The sequence below is a fragment of the Nomascus leucogenys genome, chromosome 6 (assembly GCF_006542625.1).
Source record: "Nomascus leucogenys isolate Asia chromosome 6, Asia_NLE_v1, whole genome shotgun sequence".
Lineage (NCBI taxonomy): Eukaryota > Metazoa > Chordata > Mammalia > Primates > Hylobatidae > Nomascus > Nomascus leucogenys.
Window position 1 is genome coordinate 42,257,125 of NC_044386.1, and position 14,150 is coordinate 42,271,274.

Below are 14,150 nucleotides of genomic sequence, written 5' to 3' on the forward strand. Positions count from 1 at the left end.
CAATGCCTCAAATTATGCAACACTTTCATAAGCTTTCTTATTTAATGAAGTGTTTTAGGTTGAAAGTCATACTATAAGACAACATGATTGTTGACATAAAATTGAATTTATGATGAGCAATTCTAATCATGTATATTTGATGTGTGTATACACATATTTATATTTTTATCTTTTGTCACAAAATAAATATCAAATAATTGAACTTTGCCTTTCTGGATATCCTAGTTGGCTCATTTAGCATTTATTTGTCATTCAATGTCTTCTATGTGCCAGGCACTTTCTAGACACTAAGAACACAACAGTCACCCAAACACACCTTTGCCTAAGTTGATTCCTCCTCTCCCAAGTGAAACACAGCTTTTGAAAGGTGAATTGATATATTTTACTACTTCTTAGACATTTTTTATAACCTATCACTGTGACTTGAATGTAGTAGGTACATAATACTCCAATTTGATGTTATATTTCTCATCGGTCTTACTAAACTTTTCTTCGTAAATCAGGTCTGGGTTTTTAGACTCAGTGTTATTTTAGTAATAACTTGTTATCTTTCTGCCATATGTTTCTTTACTTTCTTATTCTACTCATGCTTTTTCTCTTCAAATAAACTGTTAACTTATGTATAGCATTAAACTTAGACCTTTGTGTGATTCTGATATTAGAAAAGCAAAAGAAGAGTAGGGAAGCACATGGAGAAACATTGTTTTCACCTTCACAAGGTGTTAATTGGCTGAGCATTTCATGCTTCCACTTCTAGGATCTCTCATTTTATTAAGCAGTCATGATTCTTAGTATGATTCTCATTCATAACTCTGTTAAAGAAGACCTTTTACTCAGTAAATATTTCATCACTTCCTACTGCATGCTGGTTACTAGAAATACAAGGATACTAAGCACAGTTCCTATCCCCAAGAAGCTCATAGTCTTTAAAGAGATAATAAACTAACAAATGACAAATGCTGTGATAGAGACAAGAGTAGTCACAGAAAATTTATGAATGAGGTTAGGCCATTTATAAATGGTAAAAATGCTCACAGGAAAGTAGAAGGTAAGCTGAGTAGAAAGGATTGAAGATAGGGTAGCATGAAGAAAGGCAAAAAGGCCATCAATAGCATTTATTTTCTAGGAAATTGTCAATAACACTCTATAGATGAAGCATTAATGTGAAGAAAGGAAGATTAAGGCAGGCCATGAAGAGCCTCTGTGTCATGTGAAGGAGTTTGGGTGTTTTCCCTGAAGGGAATAAGAGGTCATGAGCAGGTTCTAAGAAGAAAGTTACATTGTCAAATTTGGGTTTTATATCAATCAATATGGTAGCTCTGTAATGGAATGCATTTTAGCTAATTGACATTCGAGACATGGAGAAAAGTTGTGACAGATGTTGAGGTAATGTTGAGAACCTGAATATGGCATTTGAATACATAAAGAAAAAATATTAGTCACAATTTAGCAATTGAATGATTGTAGGAATTGAGGAAATAAAAGGTTTGTCGGAGGATGCACGTAAAAGTGAAAAGTGGATATTTTTTCCAGTGAAGATCAGTGTAAATTATGGTGTGGCAAGAGGAAGAACAGTTTTTAATTTATGTATATATATATATATTTTTTTTTTTGAGACAGAGTTTCGCTCTTGTTGCCCAGGCTGGAGTGCAATGGCGTGATCTCGGCCCACTGCAACCTGTGCCTCCCAGGTTCAAGTGATTCTTCTGCCTCAGCCTCCCTAGTAGCTGGGATTACAGTTGCCTGCCACCACTCCCAGCTAATTTTTTTGCACTTTTAGTGGAGACTGGGTTTCACTATGTTGGCCAGGCTGGTCTCGAACTCCTGACTTCAGGCAAGCCACTTGCATCAGCCTCCCAAAGTACTGGGATTACAGGCATGAGCCACCATGCCCTGCTAGGAAGAGTAGTTAATAAAACACACATGACACAGAAAATGTTCTGGTTATCTTCATTATATATTACCTTGAGAATTTTCTGCCTAGAAGAATACTTCCCATTTAAGGGTACACATTACTAGGGTTCATTTTTATTCTCAGTTGTGCTGTTGGCTTTCTGCAGTCCTTCAATGAGATTTTATTCTGGAACTCTAACTTTTCCATGCCTTCTTAGAACATATCCTTCAATCTATGTTGTCTTTCTGTCTTTTGATTTGATATTTATTCCTGATACTGTCTGTTGGATTACCTTTGTCTCCTTGCTATGATCTGTCTCACTCTACTTTGAACCTCTCCAGGACCCCGAGAATCCAATCTGGTTCCAGTGTCCTGAAATTCTGCTTTTCTTGTGAAGAAGTTTTAGATTTAAAAAGCAAAATATGTTGATAGAGTTTTTTTTTTTTTTTTTTAACAACTGATACCAGGATCTTCAAAAAGCTCATGGAAGGTGCATATTATGAAAAAGCTATACATGGATTTCCCATTTTCTTGATCAAAATAAACTTGTAGAAACTTCTTACAACACATCTGAATAGGATCTAGTTTGAGGCACTAAGAAGAATAAGACATCAGTTTTTAAATAGCCTCTCTCAGAGAGATATGAATTATAAAATTGAAGCAGGAGCAAACATCCAATTCATGCTGAAGCTTGGATGGAAGAATGAGCTATCCGTCTATAAACTGCTAATTCATTTGGGACATCGTTTCCATAAAGTTTTAGTAAAAAATCATTTTTGCATTCCCTCAACGAGATTTTAACTAGATAACATTTCCTTAACTTCTTGGAATACATCCTTCATTCTATCTTATCTTTCTGTCTTTTGGTTTGATCTTTATTCCTGATACTGTTTTGTAAAGAATCCTTCACAGAAACTTTATGGAAACAATGTCCTAAATAAATCAGCAGTTCACAGATGGATCACTCATTTTAAGAAGGGATGAGACAACGTTGAAGATGAAGCCCATAACAGCAGATCATCTGCATCAATTTGCAAGGAAAAAATTCATCCTGTTTTTGCCTTATTTGAAGAAGACCAATGATTAACAGCAGCAACAATAACCAACATCGTAGACATCTCCATTGCTCAGCTTTCACAATTCTGACTCAAAAATTAAACTGGAGCAAACTTTCCACTCCATTAGTACCAAAACCATTGCAGCCAGATCGGCTGCAGATAAGAGTGGAGCTTTCAATGGAAGTTTTAAACAAATGTGATAAAGATCCTGAAGCATTTCTTCAAAGAATTTTAACTGGAGATAAAACATGGCTTTGCAAGTATGATCTTGAAGACAAAACATGATAAAAATAATGGCTGCCAAGAGATGGGAGTGGTCCAGTCAAAGCAAAAGCAGACTGGTCAAGTGCAAAGGTGGCTCATGCCTGTAGTCTCTGTTACTCAGGAGGTTGAACTGGGAGGATCACTTGAGCCTGGGAGGTAAAGGCTGCAGCGAGCTATAGTTGCACCACTGCACTCCAGCCTGGATGACAGTGAGAAACTGTATCAAGGAACATTAACATCTGCTTATTATGAGAGTATTTTCAGAGAGTTAGCTAAAGCTTTAGCAGAGAAACACCCAGGGAAGCTCCAGCAGTCTTCCACCACTACAACACTCCCACTCACTCTGCTCATCAAACAAGGGCAGTTTTGTGAGAGTTTTGATGGGAGATCATTAGGCATCTACCTTATCGTCTCAGTTTGGCTCTGTTTGACTTATTTTTGTTTCCTAATATTAAAAAAATCTGTAAAGGGCACCCATTTTTCTTCAGTTAATAATGTGAACCAGACTGCGTTGACATGGTTAAATTCCCAGGACCCTCAATTCTTTAGGGATGAACAACGTGGCTCGTATCATTGCTTACAAAAGGGTCTTGAACTTGATAGAGGTTATGGAGCTTATGTGGAGAAATGAAGTGAATATTTTTACAATTATCTTTTAATTCCATTTTCTATGATCTTTTTGAAATCTTCTCATATATTACTTTCCTTTTTTTTTTTTTTTTGAGATGGAGTCTTGCTCTGTCACTGAGGCTGGAGTGCAGTGGATCTCAACTCACTGCAACCTCTGACTCCCAGGTTCAAGCAATTCTCCTGCCTTAGCCTCCCAACTAGCTGGGATTACAGGTGCATGCCACTACACCTGGCTGTTTTTTTTTTTTTATTATTTTTTATTAGAGATGGAGTTTGCCGTGTTGGCCAAACTGGTCTCAAACTCCTGACCACAGGTGATCCACCCGCCTCAGCCTCCCAAAATGCTGGGATTATAGGCAGGTGTGAGCCACTGCTCCTGGCTTATTTCTTTCATTTAACAAAATATAAAAAATTGAAGTATATTTCCCAAAGCAAAAAGAGTTATACATTCTAATTTGATTGAGAAATTTGTAGGGAAAATAAACTAAACAATAGCAGATATTTAGCCTCATATTTTTAAAACTCTTAACTGGTATCTTATGGCTATTCAAAAAATATAAAAAAAATTTTCAGTGGGTACAGAAATTTAGATAAGTTTATAAATGGTGAAGATATTAGTTGGAATACAAGTATTAGTTTTTTAACTTACAGTAAATATACTAGGAATTTTAACAAAATTTGAAAATATAGACGAAATGTTCCTTGCATGTAGGACACTTTCAAGACAAAAGTGGAGAAAACCAATATGAAAAAAATAATAATAACATGGGTAGAATGGATAAGTAGCACTCTTATATTATGGACTAAGTACACTGAGGGCCAGAGAAAGGACATATAAGATCCAGTCTCATAGCTGATCAAATAAGATAAATAGAAATAAATAGGTATTATTTGAATTCAATTTTCCCAAGAGAGGAGAGACATTTCTGGAACACATGTGGTAAAAGTGAGAAATCACAACCGATTTTTTCAAAACAGCAAGTTGCACAATTTTGTTGTAGGCCACTTTGCAACAGACATGGCAGTGGGGGAAAGGAAAGCTGGAGATTTAGCTGGAGTCAGAGTATAAAGGGACTGGAAGATGAGCTTAGAGAGCCTATCCTTGATTCAATTTATAATGCAAAGACTGAAAGTTTCTGAGCAGAGAAATGACTAACTTACTTATGTAAATAAAAGATTAATTTGACAGTGGTATTTTAAATGGTAGTCAGAGAAATCAGATCAAATGCTGGAAGGCAAACTGAGGGAACAGTGAAAACAGTCTATGTGAGATGCTTTAGTTTAGGACAATGGCAGTGGGAAAGGAAGCAAAGGCATGAGTGTGAGATGTATTACTAAAGTTAATTGACAGCATTTGATGATTGGATGTACAGAGCACAGAAAGAAAAGCTGCAAAATAGGGCTAAAGTTTTACATTCCAAATAACTTGTGAGAATGACTAAACAATGTACAGAGAGACTTTAAGAGATAAAATGGCTTAATGATGGAAGAAAAATGACTTCATTATGTAACCTACTACATGTGTGGGTGCAGGGGATATCATTTAGCTTTTAAGAAAATGAAGTTTAAGGCAGGAACTTAGAACTACAGTTTATAGAATTGAAACGTGAGATAATATAAATAAAAGATAATAAATTCAAAGATACAGAATGAAAATCCAATGGCTCAGAAATGTTGCAGTGTTAAAGAAGCCAAAAAATACAAAAAAAAAAATATATATATAGGGAGAGATTCAGAAACTGTGTTTTGTTAACAGCATAAAAAGTGGTCCCAGCAGCTCAGAAAAATTATCTATAATTAACAGGTGTATTAGTACATTCTCATGCTGTTAATAAAGACATAACTGAGACCAGGTAGTTTATAAACAAAAGAGCTTTATTTGACTCACAGTTCAGCATGGTGGGGGAGGCCTCAGGAAACTTACACTTATGGTAAAAGGGGAAGCAAACATGTCCTTCTTCACAAGATGGCAGCAAGGAGAAGTGATGAGCAAAAGGGGAAGAAGCTCCTTTTAATAACATCAGATCTTGTGAGAACTCACTCACTATCACAAGAATAGCAGCATGGGGGTAACCGCCCCATGATTCAATTACCTCCTACCACGTACCTCCCATGACATGTAGGGATTATGGGAGCTACAATTCAAGATGAGATTTGGGTGGGAACAGAGCCAAACTGTATCATTCCACTCCTGCCCCCTACCAAATCTCATGTCTTCACATTTCCAAACCAATAATTCCTTCCCAACAATCCCCCAAAGTCTTAATTCATTTCAGCATTAACTCAAAAGTTAACAGTCTGAAGTGTCATCTGAATCAAGGAAAGTCTCTTCTGCCTATGAGCCTGCAAACTCAAAAGCAAGTTACTTACTTCCTAGGTACTATGAGGGTATAGGCATCAGGTAAATACAACTATTCCAAATGGGAGAAATTGGCCAAAATGAAGAGGCTACAGGCCTCATGCAAATCCAAAATTAAGCAGGGCAATCAAATCTTAAAGCTCTAAAATAACCTCCTTTGACTCCATGTCTCATATCCAGGGCATGCTGATGCAAGAGGTGGGCTCGCATGGCCTTGGGCAGCTCTGTCCCTGTGGCTTTGCAGGGTACAGCCCATCTTCCAGCTGCTTTCATGGGTTGGGATTCGTTGAGTATCTGCAGTTTTTCCAGTTGCAGGGTGCAAGATGTTGGTGGATCGACCATTCTGGGGTCTGGAGGATGGTGGCCCTCTTCTTACAGCTCCACTAGGCAGTGCCCCAGTGGGGACTCCCTGTGGGGGTTCCGACCTCACATTTCCCTTCCACACTGCCCTAGCAGAGGTTCTCCATGAGGGCCCTGTCCCTGCAGCAAACTTCTGCCTGGACATCCAGGCATTTCCATACATCCTCTGAAATCTAGGTGGAGGTTCCCAAACCTCGATTCTTGACTTTTGTGCCCCCCACAGGCTCAATACCTGTGGAAGATCCCAAGGCTTGGGGCTTGCACCCTCTGAAGCCACAGCCTGAGCTGTACCTTGGCTCCTTTTATAGATGGCTGGAACAACTGGGATGCAGGGCACCAAGTCCCCAGGCTGCACACAGCAGGCGGCCTGTTGGCCCAGTTCATGAAACTATTTTTTCCTCCTAGACCTCCAGGTCTGTGATGGGAGGGGCTGATGGGAAGGTCTCTGACATGCCCTGGGGATATTTTCTCCATTATCCTGGTGATTAACATCCACCGCCTTGTCGCTGATGTAAATTGCTGCAGAAGGCTTGAATTTCTCCCCAGAAAGTGGGCTTTTTCTTTTATACTACATGGTCATGCTGGAAATATTTCAAAGTTTTAAGTTCTGCCAACTTTTGAACACTTTGCTGCTTAGAAATTTTTTCTACTAGATACCCTAAATTATTTCTCTCAACTTCAAAGTTCCACAAAGATCTCTATGGCAGGGGCAAAGTGCCATCGGTTTCTTTGCTAAAGCATAACAAGAGTCACCTTTGCTCCAGTTCCTAACAAGATCCTCATCTCCATCTGAGACCATCTCAGCCTGGACTTTATTGTCCATAGCACTTGCAGCATTTTGGTCAAAGCCATTTAACAAGTCTCTAGGAAGTTCCAAACTTTCCCACATTTTACTCTCTTCTTCTGAGCCCTCCAAACTGTTTCAACCTCTGCCTGTTACCTAGTTCCAAAGTCGCTTCCACAATTTCAGGTATCTTTGAAGCAGTGCCCAACTACTCTGTACCAGTTTACTGAAATAGCCTGTTCTCATGCTGCTAATAAAGACATACTCGAAAATGAGTAATTTATAAAGGAAAGAGGTTTGTTTGACTCACAGTTCAGCATGGCTGGGGAGGCCTCAGGAAACTTACAATCATGGCAGAAGGGGAAGCAAACACGTCCTTCTTCGCTTGGTGGCAGAAAGAAGAAGTGTCATCCAAAAGGGATAAAAGCCCCTTTTATAATTATCAGATCTCATGAGAACTTACTCACTAGCAAGAACACAGCATGGGGGTAACCATCCCCATGATTCAGTTACCTCCCACGGGGTCCCTCCCATGATATGTGGGAATTGTAGAAGCTACAGTTCAACATGACAGGTCACTGACAACTTTCAAATGAACAACTTTGGTAAAGAAGCTAAGACCAAACCATAATTCAGTGAGTACATAGAAATCTTTTGAGAAGATTTGCAGTAAAAGAAAGGAGAGGGCAAAGCAGTGTAAGAAATATGAATAATCAAGAGCAAGTTATTTTGGTCCAGGAGTGATCTGAATATTCTAGTGGAAAGAAGGAAGATTTCTAGGGAGGAACAGAAAGATGATGCAAAGCAAAGAGGTGGTTATTAATGTTGCAAAGTGTTTTAATGAGATATTAGGAAATGAACTGCTCACAGCAAGTCATTCTGTTATCAGAGTCCATGAGATGATCCAGGAAAGTGAAGATGAGAGGAAGAATAGGAATCAAAAAGAAGAATCAGTTTGATAAGAATGAGGGAGAGAAAACTGGGGATGATATAGACAATGAGGCCACAAGAAGGAATTTTAAAGAGCTAGAAATACAGACAAGAGAACAGTTCTGAGAATCATAAATAGAAGAACAATTTTCCAATACTTTTTTCAACAATTAAGAGCTTATATCGGTGAGAAGCTAAAGAAGATAAGGACAAAATATCTTCATATTAAGTTTCAGGTTTTTTTTAGAGTAACAGGGACTAGAAGATTCTCCATGAAGAGAGAAAATAAACAATGATCATGTATTATGGATACTGAGGACAATAAATCTTACCTCTCTCAGAGGATCATTGAGTTCATTGAGGATATTTTCCTCATCAAAGATTTTGCCTTGGTATCTGTGTTCATAGTAATCATGTATCTTCTGACGCATATCAGCTGGTAACTTATGGAATGACATGTATTGTTCCACTTGCTTATACTGTAAGGAAGGGAAAATAAAATTAAAAAAAACATTGTTAGGCTGTATGAGAAATCATATTATTTTGTTTTGCTATATTCAATAACATTTGAATACTCAGTTACAAAAAAAAGGAAATCCTTTAAGATGAAGGAACTAATGTACCTGGGTCTAATGTACCTATTTTGTGTTACATAATGTATAAGGCATATTATTTAGGTGCACATTTCCTGGAAAGAACTAAGATACTGTGGAGAGGAGGCATGAAGGGAGTTAAGAGTGAACTTAAGGGAGTAGCTACAAAAAAGACAGTGATGGGGCAAAAACAAAATGTTATGCTATTTTTTTAAATCGAGTTCTAAAAGAAGTATGAAATTGTTTGGCTCTCGATTTTTAAGAAAAATCTTATACCTATGGATAGGTACAATAGGTTTTATCTTAGGCTTTTTAGCAAAAGATCAGAATCCAATTAAATTTGGAATCGACAGGCAGGGAGCTTGGCAGGTATTTGCAGATCATACATACTTCAATAACACAGATGCCCTGTAAATTACTGAGAACTAAGAGACTATGGCAGGCTTCCAATTTAGGATTTAGGAGAATATCACAGTGAGACTAGATCCACATTACTGTTTAGCTGAAAGTTAACTTAGACACTGAAGTTCATTTAAACAAGTAGGCCTCAACTATGATTGTTTTAAGACCTGGGAAGGGCGTTGCTTTTTTGGAAGGCTGATCTTCAGGCTTAATTCCAGAGATTGATTCTATTGACATATCTGCCTATTTACATTTATACACACATGCGCGCATGCACACACACACACACCCAGAGAGAGAGAGAGAGAGATTGTTTGTAAGTAGCATCCCTGCATCCCTGATAGTCAAACAGGACCATATAAGCATGGATATTACCTGGGTGCCTATTAGAAGAGAATAATTTCAAGCCTCATCCAAGACCTATGGAATAAGAATTTGCATCTTAAAAACGTCTCCAGATGACTCACGTGCATAGATATACACCTTAAAGTTTGAGAAACAATCCCTAGGTGTTTCAAATGCAGGGGGTCATAAGACCACACATTGAAAAAAAAACTAATTAGGTCTTAAAAATTTTGTTTCATTGTACAGATGACAGCACCGAGTACAAATTTTAATAGTTGGTAACACAACTGGATAAAGATGTCAAAATAATATTTTTCCTCATGTAACACACATTTGATATATTTTATATGGAAAAGATTTTCTGAAATATTTTCTTGATAACACAGCTCTGACTAGATCTAGATCTCCTGACTCGTTGCCCATAATTATTGTAATTGTACTTGGTAATTGATAATACACCTATCTAATGAGAAACAGCAACCCATTGTATTGCATCTCTTCATTTTTTCTGACATACTTTCATTTTGCAAAAAAAATTATATTGTTTGAACATTCCCTCCCTTTTGAACACTAGTCCCCTCAAAGGAAATACCACTTTGTCATGAGAATTCTTTTGATAACCAGACTGTCCATCAAACTATTTAAAGCCTGAAGGCCTATGTACATCTCTCTGAAGTAACTTGCTTGCTCAAACACTACTTGGAGGGGTGAGAATCTGAATCCTTAACTGACACATTGAGATCTTCATTTCTACTTTCTTTTCCATGCATCTCAGAAATATGAAGAGCAGCACTGAAACTTAGTAGTATTTTATTCATTTTTGGGAATTTAGTGCTTGTATGCAAAGACTTACTAATCTAGGGAAATATAATCTGCTCTATCTCTATCTCTGAATCTGGAAAATTAATCCTTTTGTAGCTAAGAACAAATGTTACATATATAGTTATTTTATTTTTATGAAGCTCGGGGTTGATTGAATCTAATTGTTTTTCCTCACACAAGTCATTTAACCCTTCCAGATCTCATTTATGAATAAACAGTAAGAGAGTATTTGACTAAATGATCTTTTTACTTTTGAACTAAAATTTTAAAGTTATTATTATTATCATTATTTTTTATTATTATACTTTAGGTTTTAGGGTACATGTGCACAATGTGCAGGTTTGTTACATATGTATCCATGTGCCGTGTTGGTTTGCTGCACCCATTAGCTCGTCATTTAGCATTAGGTATATCTCCTAATGCTGTCCCTCCCCCCTCCCCCCACCCCACAACAGTCCCCGGAGTGTGATGTTCCCCTTCCTGTGTCCATGAGTTCTCATTGTTCAATTCCCACCTATGAGTGAGAACATGCGGTGTTTGGTTTTTTGTCCTTGGAATAGTTTACTGAGAATGATGTTTTCCAGTTGTCCCTATAAAGTTATATGACTATTTCTTATCATTTATTCAAATTAAGTTTGAATTTTGAATCTATATTACTGTTTTAAGCATTCATTGACTCTTAGTAACTATCGATCTAGCAAACATTAAATGATTATTGTATGTCAGTAGTTCTCAAGGTGCGGTTGCCAAACCACCAATAGCACTTGGGAATTCTTTAGAAATACACATTCACAGTCTCCACTCCAGACCTACTGAATCAGAAACTCTACATTTGGGACACAGCAGTATGTGTTTTAACAGGTCCTTCATACACAAAAATTTCATAATCGCTGCTATATGCCAAGTACTGTGTTATCTTAGGACATAAGGAAGCATGCTTGAGTGAGCGTGGGGGAAACAAAGTAAATTTAGTTTTCAGCAAGTTAAGTTTAAGATGCCCACAGCACATCCTAATGCCTCTATGTAGGTCAGGCACTCAGAGAAGAAAATATATACATCATCAGTGACTAAGAAGTCACTAAGGGAGGATGTGTCAAATGAGGAGAAAAGGCTAAAAAGTGGAACTTATGTTTTAAAATCAGCTGAGCCAGGAGGTTGATGAATTAAGGGTACTGTTAATACCTGCCAAGATGTGAGAGCAGAATCAGAAAAACACGATTAGAGAATCCAAAGAAGAATTAAGTTTCACAGGGGGTGTGGTCAAAAGGAATCTGTTCTAAGAAAACAGGTACTGAACAGTGGCCAGTGAATTTGGAAATTAGGTAGTAATCTCTGTTAGAATACAACACATTAAAAACAGGAGCTTTTTCTTTTTGTCTGTTTCTCCCACACCTAACAAGACTTGCAATAATGTACGAAAATAGCACTTCCATGTGATGTGAATAAAAATAACAAACTATTCTTTGAAAAAGACACTCAGTAGTGGTAGTCAGACCGTGAAATAAACTAGATGTTACAAGTAATGCGTAAGTTGGCAAAGTCAAAAAATGATAAAATGGCAAACTTTCTAATAGTTTTAGTAATATACTATATGCAAAATATGACTTAATACATTTAGTAGTCACAGACAAATAGATTTTTGAAAAGCATGGATGCCAATACAATTCTTTGGAAACATAAGATCAAAAGTTTATTCCATCAGATCTAAAGAGACTATAAAATAATTACCACTTAAAATTCTAATATATTTTTATTTTTAAAAGTTTCTGTATAATTATAAAAATTTATAAAAGTAGGCATGTACATGATTATTAAAAATGAGATCTAACAAGAGTGTTTATAAAATGCAGCAAGGATCCAGTTTCAAACCCAAGAGTCTCAATTTTCCATGTTAAAAGGTGTTTAATCCATATCACTAAGCAATATGCTTGTTTCCATTTCTTATATAGATAATTACAGGCATTGTTTATAAACTAACTGTCATAAAATGGTGTTTTGCCACTTATAGTACCCCAAAGCTTCCTTTCTCATGCTATAGCTGTGTCACTAGTGTTAATTCTTACCTTAGTTGCTTTGTACCTTTATGCACCATGTTTACTATTATTTCTTGTTCAGATAACTCTAAGATACTTTACCAGGTGAAAGTAAAAAAACTCCCCCCTTCACTTTCATTTGATGACTTCTGTCATTTCTAATGTTACAATGTAAAGGTAGATTATAACTTTGTTCCTGTAATTGAAACTTGCAAACTCATAAAGTGTTAACATTACTCTGGCCGTGTAAATATTTACCACAAAGCCAAATGGTGTGAGTATTTGATGACATTTCCTTTCTTGCTCCTCAGTGGATTAACAAGACTGGTTCGTCCAATGGATTTGTTAATCCTGCAATTGCTGATCACATTTATTTCTTGTGTAATTTGCCTTCATTTAGTATTATTTTTTTCTAGCCTCCTTATCCCACTAGATAGACCTTGAGTTTTTTCTTCACAGATTTTCCTGTAGAACTTCTCTTTACAACATCCTTGGTTTGGCTCAATATTTCTAAATGCCATGTCTCTCTTTTGGTTTATTTATTCATGTTGCTGGAAAAAATCCCCAAGGAAACAACTAAGAAAGATTGTCTGTTTTCTGAATCTTTCCATGTCTGAAATTGGCTTTATTAAACTCTCAAAGTTGACTCCATATAGAATTCTAGGTTGAACTCCTCTAGTTGGATGTTGAGGCTTTGGATCTGAATTTGATCTTCTATGCTGGATTTGATTTGTTTCTTATCTTTATTTAATGTATTTAGTCTCTGCATTTTCTCCTACCTTTCTCTGCATTCCCTACATTTTTTTCTATATTTCCCCAACATTTCCCCTACATTCTAGAACGTTTTCTGAAATTCTTAGAAAACATTTTTAATTCCTCCTCCTTTTCATTGATCATTTATTTCTGTACTTTTAATATTTTTAGTTTAAAAATACACTAATATGAGATTTTTAAAAATGATTTTTAGGCTGCTTTTATTCTCCAAAATATGTGACATGTCTAAATGTGAATTGAAAATTACCCTCTAGATTTAGTTTCAGTAATGTCTTTGGTGACCTTTCCCTATGTGTGTATGTTAGGAGTAGGGATCATGTTACAAAGCAGACTGTAATGATTTGTGCTGTGGTTTGGATAGGATTCTCCAAACTTCATGTTGAGATTTTATCCCCAGTGTTGTAGGTGGGTCCTATTGGAAGGTGTTTGGGTCATAGGGGTGGATCCCTCAAGAACTAAGATTATGCCCTCCCTCAGGCGTGAGTGAATTCTCACTCTATTAGTTCCCTAGAGAGCTTGACGATAAAAAGATTCTGGCACCTCTCCCCCCTCTCTCTCCCTCTTGCTTCCTTTCTCACCATATGGTCTGTGCGTACTCCTGCTCCCCTTCACTTTCTGCCATGAGTGGAAGCAGCCTGAGGCCCACACCAATACTGATGCCCAAACTTGAACTTTCCAGCCATCAGAATCGTGAGCCAAATAACCTTTCTTCTTTATTAATTACCCGATCTTAGGTTTTCCTTTTTAGCAACAGAAAAATGGACTAAGAGAGAAGATAATGGAAAATAGAAGTGGCAATGGAAATGATAAGTGTAATAACCATCATGATCTGTCTATGAGGTGAGAACTAGAAGAATAATTGAAGGGAATAGAAGGCACGGCAAATGTAAGAAATCTAAAGA

The 14,150-nt window shown here is 36.9% G+C and overlaps 1 protein-coding gene across 1 annotated transcript in view; it reads right to left on the reverse strand.

The window, feature by feature from the left end:
• HCN1 (hyperpolarization activated cyclic nucleotide gated potassium channel 1) overlaps nt 1-14,150 on the reverse strand; it is a 407,076-nt gene that overhangs the window by 88,628 nt on the left and 304,298 nt on the right. The window contains exon 5 of the mRNA XM_030814040.1: nt 8,612-8,758. Within this exon, the coding sequence (XP_030669900.1) occupies nt 8,612-8,758 (147 nt within the window). The remainder of the gene's footprint in view (nt 1-8,611; nt 8,759-14,150) is intronic.